The 14,842-nt window shown below is 38.0% G+C and overlaps 1 protein-coding gene across 1 annotated transcript in view; it reads left to right on the top strand.

Moving 5' to 3' along the window:
- The window catches only part of LOC118405656 (myosin-IIIb-like), a gene marked incomplete in the record, with an annotated part of 46,191 nt that overhangs the window by 15,463 nt on the left and 15,886 nt on the right, over nucleotides 1-14,842 (top strand). The window contains 7 exon segments of the mRNA XM_035805232.1: nucleotides 418-494; nucleotides 1,016-1,161; nucleotides 1,571-1,636; nucleotides 3,309-3,378; nucleotides 10,786-10,886; nucleotides 12,561-12,642; nucleotides 13,882-13,998. Coding sequence (XP_035661125.1) covers nucleotides 418-494; nucleotides 1,016-1,161; nucleotides 1,571-1,636; nucleotides 3,309-3,378; nucleotides 10,786-10,886; nucleotides 12,561-12,642; nucleotides 13,882-13,998 — 659 coding nt within the window.

Genomic DNA, 14,842 nt, shown 5'->3' with positions numbered 1-14,842 from the left:
TTGTGGTAAGTATATAGTTAGATCGTACAAAATATGATCTTTAGAATCAATAGAATGGGTACAGTCACTCTCATCAAATAGGTAGGAAGCATTTCCTTGAAATCTGTTATCAAAACCTGTCATAAAGCGCTGTTTACAAATCAAAAATTTAGCTTGGCCGAGTTGTCAGCGAGCTCTAAATTACGAGGAGGTATGACCCTGATGCCGACGAAGAAACTCTGCCATTTGTTTGCAGGCATCAGGTTCATGCCTCCTCGTAAGTTAGAGCTCGCTGACAACTCGGCCGAGCTAAATTCTTGATTTGTAAACAGCGCTTAATGCAAGTCTGTGGTTGATGACTCTGAGGAATAGCTGCAGTTCAAACTATCATTGCTAGAGGGAGCAGCAGAACTGAATATTGCCTCACCTCTTGTACAGGTGTGTCAGCCCAGGTGTCCCACACCAGGGAGCGGAGGAACACGTCAGTTGGCACTCCCTACTGGATGGCTCCTGAGGTCCTTACCTTTTTATTTCTGCATCATTTTTGTCATAAATAAATGTTGTTGAAGTATGATTTTCAGCCTTACCAAACAAAAACAACATACACTCAGGTATTTGTGAAGACAGGTGTTTGGAACAGATAATGTTACGTAATAGAATTTATCTGAGCATTTTTGTAATCCATGTCTGTCCCTTAGAATGCTAAGGGTTAAAACACCCTTAGTATGAAAAGCTTTAAATTTGTTTCTGTCCCACTCGTTTGGTAGCCGATGTTGACTTTCCTTGTAAAAGCTGTCATTTTAAGCTTACAAAAACACATTTTCATTAGATTTATATACTGAAGTTCAGATTTTTTGGAAAGATGAGATTAGTTTTTTCCCCCAACAAGCAAATTTTCGTCCTAGGATGGGTCCTAGAGACTGCCATGTTAAAAGAACATGTTGAATATCTAGCAGGGCACAAATGACACAGTGCTTTCAGGGTCGTGAACTACCAAACCTTTTTGGTTTATCCTAATTATAGTCTGATATTCCAGGTGATAGCATGTGAGCAGCAGTTGGATTATAACTACGACATGCGCTGTGACACGTGGTCAGCTGGTATCACCGCCATCGAGCTGGCTGACGGAGAGCCGCCATTGGCTGACCTGCATCCAATGAGAGCTCTTTTCAAGATACCCAGGTTTGTCAAAGTGTCAGTTTGATGTCCTCAAGTCATTACAGGCTTTGAGATCAAATGTTTTTCCTAATTCAACTAAAAACCAACTTGTTATATTTTACGTTTGTGTAAGGGTGCAGTACGATACATTATCACAAGAGGTCTCCTTTGTATTGCATGAAGTTTGTTGATAAGGCTGATTCAGACTTGAATTGTGAACAGAATTAAAAAAAAAGATTCTTGAAAGCATCTTGTGTAGGGTGTGCTGTATCAAATCAGAAGATGTCCATTTTGTACTAACTTGAAAGTAGGTGATTCAGAACCAGACTTTAAATTTATACCTTGCACTATTTTTTTGCTTGTGTCTCCAAGAGTCTATCTAACAAATTTGTAATTACTATATTTATAACAAATTATCTTTCCATTATTTCAGAAACCCACCGTCTTCAATGAAGCAACCAGAGATGTGGTCAACAACTTACAGGGACTTTGTCGCAAGGTGTGTTAAATGGAATAGTCCTTAGCTTGTTGCAAGACTTTTGTTCAAAACCTGCACATTTAATCTTCTTAAGGACAATAAACTGTGACTTATAAGTTACAATATGATATTGAAAATACTAATGTAAACATTGTTAAGCTGTATTGGATCATTTCTAAAATATACATAGAGAGTGAGAGAGAATTACTATCTTCCAACACTAATTTTAGCTGGAGTATAATTTTAAACACAATATTAATTTTCCTAGGCCTGAAAGTGAACATTACCCCATTACACAATCCAGTAGAAGATAGATACCACAATTACAGGAACCACTTAGGCTAATGAGTGACCATTTGTCCCATAGCTGACGTTGTATCGGCGCCAAGTGTTTCAATTGTTTGGTGTATTTGCTATGCGATTGTGCTTAACAAAGGCGTCGCCCTCCTCAATCATACCACTTACCAAAACAACTGGAAAGTCCTTTTGTTCTTGAACGTGTTTTCCTTTAAGTTTAACACATGTAGGCTATTGAACATCTTGCCTTAAAAGTTAATGTATTTGTAAATAACAAGAAGCTCGAGTTCAACCTTGGGTCGAAGCTTTCAGACGTGTGTTGTTGATTACTGTAACGTTGGAACGAACCATTGAGGTAAAGAATTACATCATCGTACAAGGCTGGTGAAACAAGTATGTAAATGTACCAAACTGTGGAGTAGACACTTGCAGATTTCGTAGGACAATATATTGGGAGTGTTTGAAAGAGAAGAGGTATGTTTCGACTGAAAATCATTCTAGAATTGGTACATGGTGATTTTGATGAGAATCTGTTGCTTGAACTTGAAGTAACCTTGAAGTCGTTTTCGCAATGTTTTGACAAAACAGTTAAACAGCTTGAGATTTTCTAATTTGTTTGCATTTCAGTTTCGGACTAGAGTATTTAGCGCCTCTCTTGCTCAGTTATTATTGCCCAAGAACATAACAGTTTTATTATGGAACCATAAGGTATTGTTTGAATGTCCAAAATTGTAAATGAGGAAGGATGTAGATAACATGAATAATGTGTCTCATTAAGTCTTCTGAAGGGTTTGCAAAACTAAATGTTAATCTCAAAGTCAAAAGGATCCATAGTTCATGTTATCTAACAACATTGGAATTATTAGTTCGCTTGCATATTTTGATATGGATTCTCTTATCAATTGATAAGGATTGCTGTTAATTGCAAGGTAACAATCTTTTACAAAACGTTAGGTTTTTGCCCTCATTCTCTACATAATATCTAGTTTCAACTTTCTGTTTTAAAGTTTGGCTAGATGCAATAATCTATACAGTGTCATAACACCAATCTATTAGAGTCATACCAGCTATTCTAAAAGATAGTGCAGTCAAGACTACCCAAGAATTCACTCCGGGGACTGATAAAATCTGGACACTCACAGGTGGTCACTATAGACAGGGTTCTTGATAACTGAATGGGAAAATTATCCAAAAAGTGGTCACATTGGCCAGGTGGTCCTTATGTAGAGATGGTCACCTGTACATGTTTGACTGATATTTTGATGTTGAACTGGACTTGTTTTGTTTACTGTTGACCTGTTCTTAGGGAAGTCGCTAATCCTGTGTTATAATTAATCTTCATTTACATGTAGTAAGAATTACTAAGATGTGATTAATTTTATGTTTCATTCTGCAGATGTTTGGTGAAGGATTTTGAGCTGCGACCGTCTGTAGCCGAGCTGCTGAAGCATCCATTCATAACACAGGTATGTTTACTAACCATGGTAACGTAGACCTTCATTAACGCTAGTTCACCTTTATCCGAGGGGTAGCCTATATCGGTTGATAACGGGGTATTTATGGATATCAAGTCGCCGAACGTTGGCCTCAAATTGCAACATTTTCAATACACAAAAAATAAAATATTGCAGTTTTAACCACCGTCCGTCAACTTGATATCCATAAATACCGTGTATTTTTTAAAAGAACGAATATAGGTTACCCAGCGGATACAGGTGAACTAGCGTTATAGCAAAGGCTAAATCAAATCAAATTCCAGTTCATTACCTTTGCCAAGAAGGTCATGTTTTGGGGGAGGTCTTTATGTATGTCTGTGTGTGGACAGCATAAGTGAAGAAGCTGTCGATGGGTGTTTATAGTTTTGGTATGTTTGTAATGCTTTGTACAGTACTACAGCTTAAGCCTCGGTCACAAAGCGCGTACGATTCCTTGCGATTCCTTCCGATGCGCAGGATAAGCGCAGTGCGTCGTAAGTCGGGGGAGAATCGGAAGCAATGGTTTAAGTGTATAAAGCCGTGGTCACAAAGCGCGTAGTGCATCGTACGATGAGGTCATAAGAGCGTGCCTGCGTCAATCGCAGTGAATCATAGTAAATCGGGGAGCGTCGTATGGCGAAAAATAGAGCTGAAATGGATTTTGAACATGTTCAAAATTTCGATATCGTCGTAAGATTTTATTTGCCCCCATAGCAGACTTCATTACGGCAATTTTTGTCTACTGATGAGGTTATAGATTTACGAATTGTTAGCATGTTGTGATGGTTTCAGTTTTCCCTGATATTGTGGATATTGACGAAAAGGGAAAATATATCAGTCGCAACTGCCACAGTCGCAACCAGAGAACAGCGCGCCCCGCACAGGTGATGCAGACAATTGTTTGATCGCTTCATGCACGTGAGTTTATAATTAGATCAAATCTAAGCTCTCGTCGGTCTTGGGTCAGTTTACCATAATCGTAATAACCATGGGGACAACTCGAAGATACAGGCAGGCTCTATGAGTCGGAAATATATATGATATAATGCTTATGATATGAGTTTTGTATGATGGCATCTTTTTGTTGATAGCATATCATGATGCGATCTTCAAAAGAGCCTGACACGAAGAGCCGGCAAGCAGGCCGAGATAATCGTACCAGTACTCACGCTTGATTTGAACTTTTCTTGTAATGCTCTTGTTGTCATGGTCTCTTTTAATTTATTTTTACAGTTAAATATATCATAGGAAGGTATTCAACAGCTAAGTCCACATTTTGTTGGTTAAAGAAGCACAAAAGCGGCCAGGCGGCTATTCAAAAGAAACACAAGTGAAAAAATCGTACGACGCTGGAAAAATTTTGAACACCATCCGATGCGTTGCGATGGCTGATTTTGCTTACGATTTTGCTGCGATTTACTGCGCTCATCGTACGATATGCGGAATATACCATCGCAAGAAATCGTACGCGCTTTGTGACCGGGGCTTTAACTTCTGGTTATGAGATTTACTGTTCCGAACTTGGTATGGTCATGATTTCTTCAAGTGGTAGATAGCTCTTGGGACAGAGAGTATACTACAAATGTAAATGGTGTAGGTTTGGGTCCCCTATAGTAGCTTTCTTTTTCAAGAACTGACTCAGAGTTAGATTAGATTTTTGTGTTTGAAACAAATGATGATAGTCAAGCATCAGCGCTGATAAGCTATCTCCAATTTGACAATTTCCTTGTAATGTGGCATTTTATCTTAGTTCTCAAATTTAGTTTTGAGTTGTGTCGCCTCAGTTAGTCGAGATCATTTGAATAAGGTAGAAAGGTTAGAAATCATACAAATCTGTAAAATAAGTACATTACAATATTTTCGTGTCATGTACATTATGTACGAGTGTGTACGAGAGGTCATACATACATACTGCAAATCCTTTCACACTTTACACAGTTCACCTGACACAAGTATACCCATCTAAGCCAACAAGTCACCCCATCCCTGTCCCCACATCCCTTTGTAGTAGGGTTTGTCCTGAGCTTAAGAACTGTGCTCAGGTGTGCACCTTAAGACGTTGCTGTCCTCAGAACCAGGTGTGAAGCATCAGGGACAGGTCGATGACATCATCAAGGGTTGACAGAGGTGTGTGCAGAAATTGACACAGCGGAAGAACAAAGACAACTTAAGGGTTTTCTTTGTGTGGTGACATGATTCAGGTCTTTTTTACCCTTCAAAGGGTCCTAATGGGTTTTCTGGACAAAGCAGGTTCTTTAAAGAATCCAGATACAATCTGAGCTGATTGAAAGTAATTTCAGATTATTGGACATTCCTCTATTTCTGATTTAAGTAGGGAGAAAAAGGAATGATCCCCATGGTTTTTAGTTTGCCGCTGAAACAAGGGTTGGTGGGTAGAAGAAGCATTATCCTGGTTGTTTTCAAGTTTGCAGTGAAATAATTATGGCATTCAAGTGCTTCAAGTATTCAAGTGCTAACTATTAGAATATGTTTTGCCAAAACGACATACCTGAGAAAAAAGTTGTAAACTTGTAACTTAAATGTGATCATCTGTATCTGATTTCAAAAGAAGATATTAGGCAAGGTACACTATCGTGTAGTGTTATTTAAACTCAATAGTTCATAATGAGTTGTAGCAAATCCTATGTTAAAAGCAAAGAACCTTAAAGTTTATATGTAAAGGAAATACTATCATGTAAAAGAAATTGGTTTCAAAACCATATCTTATCCAAAAGCTTTTGTTATTTCATTGTTATTTGTGTTAAGTAGATGGCATTTCTGTTTGACCACTGCAAACATTATGATGTGTACAAAGTGTCATCTTGGTTGTCCTCTATAAAGACATCAAGGTCATTCAAACATCTATTACTACTCATAACATGGCACAAACAACGGACAACAACGGACGGCAATCAGAGCTGTCTGTTCTGTCACTAAGGCCCTGTTGGATGTCCCCGGTATGTAGTGCCCGATACATTATAGCCCTTATCTTCACAGTCGCCAAATCTTGCGTGCGTAAGTCTGTGCACAAACTGGACACACCTAGACACAAACAAGCTGGGTTTAAACAAAGATAAGAACCTATGGCCAATGAGATGGGCTCTTCTAGAATTCTGCATTCAAAAATAACATGTTTTATGTTTTGCCATAAAACATCCAAAGCTATTAGAGTGTCAGTTAGTTGTATGTTGTTAAATTTTACTCAATGCTTTATATATTTAATATATTAAGTACTTTTGGATCATGGTTAAAAGACCATTCTTTTCAGAGGGTTGACTTAGAGTTTCCTTTAATGTAATCTTAAGAAAAAATCTTGGCACTCTTAATTGAATTTAGACATGCAGTTCTTTCTATAGTATCATGATATTGAGAAAATATACTTATAAAAATACAGTCAAACCTGTTCAAGTAGCCACATGTACTTAAGGACCACCTGGGCAAGTTGTGACTACTTTTTGATGGTCCCCTTGATAATTTTCCCAATTGACACAAGCATTAAGAATCATAATCTTTATTGACCACCAGTTCACATAGACTTCACCCTTAGTGGTCTTCTTGGCTATGACTGTTAAAAGCAGTGTGTTGTAACCCCCATGTGTAGCCTCCATGTTTGGCAGGTGGTCCGTGCCCCACCCATCCCCATGTGTTGATTGGTGCTCTAATGGTTTACCTTCCTACTTCACTCGCTACGTGACCTGGGCTCAATTAGGTAACCCCTGTCAGTCAGCTCCGCCAAACCGCGGCCAGCATGTCACTGGACCTTTCCTCCTGGTAAACTTATTATAAGTTATTATCTACAAAGAATCATGGCCTCTTTACACGTCCGGTTTCAGGTAAGAATCACTGTACCTTTTTTTAAAATTCTACTTTTAAGTGTTTGCCAATGTTATCTAAACTGGCATACCTATTGTACCATAACTTTAATGGATAAGCTTAAGTTCATTTGTTGTATGTGTGTTTCAAACTTTCCTCCTTGGCTCTGTACCATGGTAGAACGTTGTAGTGACAGGGAGGTGATTTTTTTATTCAGTCATGAAGACAAGTTCTTTTATTCCTAAGAATGCAGCTTTTACTGTTGAGATTATGAAAAGCTCTTTTATATACTAAAAAACTTGAATACCTGAGAATAGGTCAGTGATAATCAAACTTTATGTCTTATCTGTAAGGAAATGTTTAACAATGTGAGGTTTCCAGAAAACATGAAATTAAAATTTGGATGTAAAATGTTCAATGAATAATTTTGTGACGTATAAATCAAACTGTTTTAAATCAAATTTTTGTCTTATATGAGGCAGTAAAACTTTTGCAAATCTTTCTCAAAAATGACTTGAAGATGAGATCAAAAAGGGATGAACACATCAGTTCTGCAATTCTCTCTTAAGTATCAAAATTGCAGGAACACAACTCATTTATTCATACATAATAAGTAGTGCAAGGAAATAGCACATAGCTTTTTTTCTTTTCAGGTATATTCAATATTAGCATTTTCAAATAATTCATACAAGCCTCTTACTTATTACTTATGTACTAGAAAGAATCATTCAAAATGTTTTTTGTTGTTGAAAGATTTTCTTATTTTTGTCCCGAATGTGCCAAAAGTCAATGCAATGACGTACACAAATATCAGATGGTGAAGTCTGACCCCATGACTCACAGTTCTTTCAAACAATTTGACTGGTCCCACCATTGTCGCGGGTTAACCTCAAATATTGAAACTCTATCTCTAACGTCACTGCAAATTCAAGAAGCTGTAAACATTGTCACCTATCACAGTATATTGTTGGAATGACCCTAGAATAACCCACCTGATGGTGTGATCAGAGATATTCCTATGTTCTTACAGACTCATTTCTTAACAAGCCCTATTTTCCAATAGCCATAAGGTAAGGTTAGGGGTGTAAGGCATCGAAAAATGTATATGGGTATATTGAAACATAAGGGTTGTCGGAACATATAGGGCTATAATCTTGTGATCACATCCACCATATTGAATTCTATTGATATGAAGAAGACAGTTTTATTGCTGATTGAAATACAGTATGACTGAATCGGTGCTGTCATTTGTGTAAGGGCAATAAAAAACAAGAAAAACTGCAGCTGAAGACTGGAGGTATAACAACGTGAAAGTTAGGCGGAAGTTTGAGGTGAAAAGGGTACTGTAAAAACTGTGAACAATAAGCTGCAAAAATGTCAACATTTTCCAATAGCCATAAGGTTAAGGTTAGGGGGTGTTGGGCATCGGAAATGGGTAAAAAACTATGTTGAAACATAAAGCAAAGGGTTGACGGGCTATAATATTGTGAACAAATCCACCATTTTGACTGGAGATTCAGCTATCTTGTCACTGAAAAGCTGTTTTAGATCCTTGTTGCTGGTTGTCACAATATGTATAATGACCTACGACAAGTAGATAATGTGACTGTAGCTAGATTCATTTTTTTGTTTCTCAATAATGATCAGTCATCAGGTCTTGCTTTGTGGTCAGCTAGACAAGATAATATGTAGCTCTATGACGTCCAGCTCTATGACGTATGTCTATTACGTTTGCAATTGTCTCTATAATAAGACCACTAATAGGCTTTCAACTGTTTTAAAGGGTTTATTTTCATTGGTTTTTCCATTACGTTTTTGCAGTCACCCTCATAGCTTTAGATGTGTATTCTTTATTTGGCTAGTTGCACTCCTCACACACTTTTCAACTCAAGCTTAACTTTGCACATAATGTCCTTTTTTTGGTCCAGTTGACTTGAAATAACATGTTACTATGTTGCTTTTGTGTACTTCACTAAAACAGGTGTTGAAAGCTAGAAGTGTGCTTTCCTTATTGTATTTCTTTAAGACTGAACCTAATCCTTAAGTGTACTTAACAAGTTAGTGCTCGGGTCAGTGACAGAAAGACAATATTCCTTTAAGTAATTTAACTGAGGCGTCTTTCTCTCTGAAGCCCCTGTGACGTCTTTGAGTTCATCTTAATCCTATACAAGCTCAATTATCGGATAACCAGAACAAATTTGGAAATGGGAAGCTGCCTTCAATACTGTTTGGTTGGTTGGTTGGTTGGCTGATTGCTTTCTTGGTTGGTTGGTTAACTAGTTAACAAACTGGTTGGTTGGTTGGTTGGCTGGCTGACTGGTAGGTTGGTTGGTTGGTTGGTTGGTAGGTAGGTAGGTTGGTTGGTAGGTTGGTTGGTTGGTTGGTTGGTTGGTTGGTTGGTTGGTTGGTAGGTTGGTTGGTTGGTTGGTTGGTTGGTTGGTTGGTTGGTTGGTAGGTTGGTAGGTAGGTTGGTTGGTTGGTTGGTTGGTTGGTTGGTTGGTTGCTTGGTTGCTTGGTTGCTTGGTTGCTTGGTTGCTTGGTTGCTTGGTTGCTTGGTTGCTTGGTTTATTGGTAAACTTTGCTGTTTGGTTCATTTTTTTTGTTCATTGGTTGGTACATTGGTTTGTTTGCTTTTTTGGTTCCTAGGTTGGTGCATTGGTTGGTATGTTGGTTGGTTGAAACCAATCAGGGAAAAGTACTGCTGCATGATTCTATTTTTTTACCACAATATAACAGAAAGAAACAATGCAGGAAGCTGTTTACATTGTTCTTTTCTTACGGCCTTGTAAAGAAACACGTGGATCAACAATAGGGACATTTATAGCAAGCCTCTTTTGTTCCCAAATGGAAAATGATTAACTCAATGATGCACTGAATGAAAAAGGAAACAAGTTGTCAGATTTTTAAAGATAACAATAAAGTGGTTTCAAGCTTTCTTGATGAACAGCCAATGTGTACACTGTCAGATGCACTAAGGAAGAGAGATAAGGTTGGTAAATACTGGTATTACCTCTTTGATAAAAAGATTCTAAGGTTAAGAGAAGTCCAATATTTGTTCATTTCTTAAGGACTGCAACCCTCTCATCATGAAGCATGCAAGTCAAGTGGGTGACAATTGGCTGGGATTCCAGCTCATAACCATCAGATTTAAAAGTGTGGTCATAAAGACTAGACAACTTAACTAAGTATATACAAGTCATGACAAGTTTGTCTTTTGTGTGTAGTCCTAGCACATCAGCCTATACAGGTCTGCTTCTATCCTCAAAAAGGCTTTGGGACCTTTACAGTACCTTTTACTTAGCACATCATTAAGTTTGTGTTATAATTTGTAGTATGGTATACATTTATTGCCTTTGTGACAAACTTTAAGGTATTGTTTTCAGCATGTTTGTTTGTTTGGCTTGGTGTGTGCTCATGTTTGTTGCTGGTGCTGTCTCATGGTCTAAGTTTGAATTTACAATGGAGACTGGCAGGATGGGAAGGTTGAGGTTTGTCAGAAAATTTGCAAAAAACTCTTACTGAATATTTCACTGAGGTATGAGATCTTCAATATCTTGTTGCTAATGTTTTGAATTTGTATTGTAGATTGGCGATGACACGACCACGATTCGCAAGCAGCTCTTAGACCAGATGGAAATCAACGTCCGTTTGGGGAAGGTCCAACCGCACGTACCGGTCACCACAAAGTAAGACGCACATCTTGATTTTCTATAGAACATACGTAGATTCTTCAAGTATACCATATCAAATCATTGGAGGTACATTGGAGTTCATTACTCTTGGTAAATTATCATTGCCTTGGTAGTGATATCAGCAGATTTGTTTCTGAATTGGTACACATGTAGTTGCTGTAACTGTGTCAGTTATAGTTTTAATCCTATTGCAATGACTGGGACTTTAGAAGATTTTCAATTTTTAAAGATCATCTTTTGGCACATATTGACATATGCCAAAAGATGAAGACAAACTGTTCTTTTTTCAAACATATGGGAAGCAGTAACAGGTAGATTAGGATCGCTGACATACATGAGATACTAGTATGTGACTGTACATCATTTGCTAATGATAATCTGTGTGCAATGCCGATAGTATGTACATTGTCCAAGTGAAGTGTTACATTTGTTCCACCTTCAACACACACTCTTGTTACAACGTGACATGTCTATAGTTGTCCTGGCTGAATTGTCTTGTCCTGCATGTATTGTCCTGACTAATTGAAGTGAAGAGTTAGATAACGGAAGTGTATGGTAAATATATATTTTGACTGTATTATGTACAGACAAATATTAGACATTCTTGATAAAGAGTCTTTAGAAAGTGATATCACATCAAAGTCCAAATCAAGAACAGTGACATCTCTACATGTACATAACAACCACCTGGACGTTGGGTACACTTTTTGGTGGCACATTAGATGATTTTTCCCATTGACAGAAGCATTATGAATCCTGTATATTTATGGTTTATATTTAATATAAAGTGACTACCTGTCCACATAGAACAAAGTTTGTCGGTTTGAAGGCATGATTTTTGAATGTGATATGTGTTTCCCATTTTCTGTGTGTTGATTGTTGCTCACTGTTCTGTATGTGTTCCTTCTACCCCGCCCCCCCCCCCCCCCCCAATTATTGGTACACAATCATTGGATAATGGAAGGCGCTTGGCTTGTGATACCTGCAGGTATATTATGTGTATGGGCATTATGACAGTACTTTTTATTCATGGCTAATCTTTTTTTTTACTTTAAAGTTTAATATGAATTAGTCTAGAGAAAAAGGATATGTATGCAGAGCTGAAAATACTGGGTGCTTGTTCACTTTTCCACACTTACAATTTGAACAGTGCAACTAACTTTTTACTGTGGGTGCATCAGAGTGCTCCTAAATATTTTTGTACAATTACCTTACAATTACCTTACAATAGTTTATCTTCATCTGTTGGGTAACCTATATCAGGGTATTTAGGGATATCAAGTCAACAGGGTATTCAGGGATATTAAGTTGACGGACGCTGCAAACTTCATAATTTTATGACATTGAAACCGTCACAGTGAACTGATAATGCAATCGGTCTTATAATGCGGCTTATAATACTCTTCAATCATCAAATTTATCACTATAAAACTGTTGAAACCAAGGTCAACTATTCATATTACTGTAGTCCCATGCTAATTATGAACACTCTTTATCACATTACTGCACTAACAAAAGAAGCAATGCATGACACATGAAAGTCTCCGCTCCACAGCCTTACCACTGTTCAAACAACAGAAGATTCTCTATTTAGTCAGGTGGCAGTTGTTAAGTTGATAGGTTTTAAATCTGTACTGATGTATCTTAAATGTTTTCCCACCTGCGCAGACATGGACTCTTCAAGTCTTGCCGCAGGAAGACTCGGATGTACTTTGTGGATGACCTGGCCACCTTGGAGGCCTTAGACGAGGTAAGAAAATCTTAAGATAAGAGGAAAGTAAGTATTTTGCGGTATACATCAATGAAGGTTAGACATCCAGGTGATATGCCAAATAGCAGTTCAATTCAAGCAACTGGATATGATTTTTGAAACGGTCAGACATTTCAGATAGCATGCACTACAGATATCATCAGCAACACTGAAAAGATCTTCAGAAGAATAGGTTTAATACCCTAACTATGGATTGTGGTAGCGTTTGCACTGCTCTTGAATGTAATAAAAGTGGCTTGTTCGTTCCCAAGTGATTTTGAAGTGGTCAGCAGTATCATAGCCATATATATCCTGAAAAGCCCTGTCCTGGGATGAATGGAGGGATGGGTCCTGGAGGCAGCCCTGTTCAGGAGCATATCAAATGTTTTACTCTTTTAAGCCCTAGTCACACGTTTGATAAGCTTCTATGGTCATCAAAAATCGTATTCTTTACCTGTAAGTTATATTCTTTGCCTTCACATCGGAAGACTCATTGTCAGCTAAAGACTGGGGCATGATAAACATCCCGTACAAGTCTGTGTGTCCTGTCTATCTATTATCTGTAGTCTGTCTCATTCTGTTGTTTTGTCTTCTGTGCTGGACTCTTGTAGCTCAAGTCCCTTACAAACTCCTCTTGGACTCAGCAAGCAGAGGTTGGTTGGATCCCCCCCCCCCTCCCCATCACCAACCCAAACCATTCCTTGTCACAACTATCTTATTTCTTTGTCACTCACTTCAAGATGCTGTGATGTTTCTTTTTTTTCATCACTAGATCTTCATTCTTCAGTCTTGTGTTATGTTTTCTGTACAACAATATACCCGGTACCATACACGTTGTGATATTGTATTTATGTCACAGGGAAAAACACTATTTTTTTGGGACTGATATTTCACATTCTTTTGACAAATGCTTTAAATTTTCAAAAAAGGTGCTCACTGCAAGCAATGGTGACTGTTCTTTGTGATATTTGTCAGAGCTATGTTTTAGTGGTGTTTTTTTAAAAGCCTGTCATCACTTCAAAACAAGGTGTTGGGAGATCATTTTTCAATTGGCTGTGGTATGCCGGAGTATCCAGCTTTTTCAATACTTGTTGTTTCAATTTTTAGAATACAGCACATGCATGTGGGTAAGAATAGCATTGAAGGTCACAAGCATTCCCTAAACTTGATTTTCTCACCCTATTGTCAACTGTCCATCCTCTCCAATACAAAATGACCTGACAGAGTTTTTGCCTGTAGGACATCATAGTGGAACACTTGCACCAGCGCTACAAGAGAGAACAGATCTACACGTACGTGGGAGACATTCTCATCGCTGTCAACCCTTTCCAGGACCTGGGCATGTACACTGATGAGGTAAGACTAAGAATCAATTGGTAGCATGCATTGTCCAGTGGTTAGGCCACACCAATTTAATTTCTTGGTTTACGGATTCGCTCGCTCCTATTTTTTGGAGAAAAAAAAAAAAATTACCATTCAGCAAATTTTCACCATTAATGAAACCATTCAGCAACTTTCTGGTGTAGCAAATTGGCCTTTATATTATAAGCTCCTTAAAATGTGGGTATTATTATTGCAGTCATATTTTCCATTCATGAAGAATGGGACAAACATAAAAACTGACACTACTTTTGTAATTTTGAACAAACCGGTGCTGTTACTGTACAGCAATAGTGTTTTTGTACTTTTTTCAAGCTGAAAACTTTTTATTCTTTATGTTTTGGATTAGCCCTTACCTTTACCCCAACCATTTTACGATTTTTAATTTTATTTTTATTTCGCCCTCTCGCTCCATATTTTTTATGAAATAATCCGTGAACCAAGAAATTAAATTGGTGTGGCCTTAGTGGTCCTGCTTCTGGAAGTTGAAGCCGAGTTTGATTCTGGCTATGTCGCTCACCTGACATGCACGCTACCGGAAAGGGTTGCAGTCCTTAGGACGGGACGTTAAGCTGTGGTCCACTGTTCATTGTGCTTGTCAAAAAGAGCTAGGGGAATTTCCCTGGTATAATGAACCTGTGAATACTGTACATAGCGTCTGTCCTCTCTGTCACAATCAATGGAAGACTAGCTCTTCAGTGAGCTAAAACTGGATCAAGATCACTCCTTTTTTCCTTTTCAATCAGTCAATTCTCTCGTAATTTGTTTTTGAATCATGCATTCAGAGTAAAAGTCATGAAACACTTTAAAAAATGAACTG

The sequence above is a fragment of the Branchiostoma floridae genome, chromosome 18 (genome assembly GCF_000003815.2).
Source record: "Branchiostoma floridae strain S238N-H82 chromosome 18, Bfl_VNyyK, whole genome shotgun sequence".
NCBI lineage: Eukaryota > Metazoa > Chordata > Leptocardii > Amphioxiformes > Branchiostomatidae > Branchiostoma > Branchiostoma floridae.
Note: the sequence above shows the minus strand (reverse complement) of the source record. Positions and strands in the feature narration are given on the sequence as shown.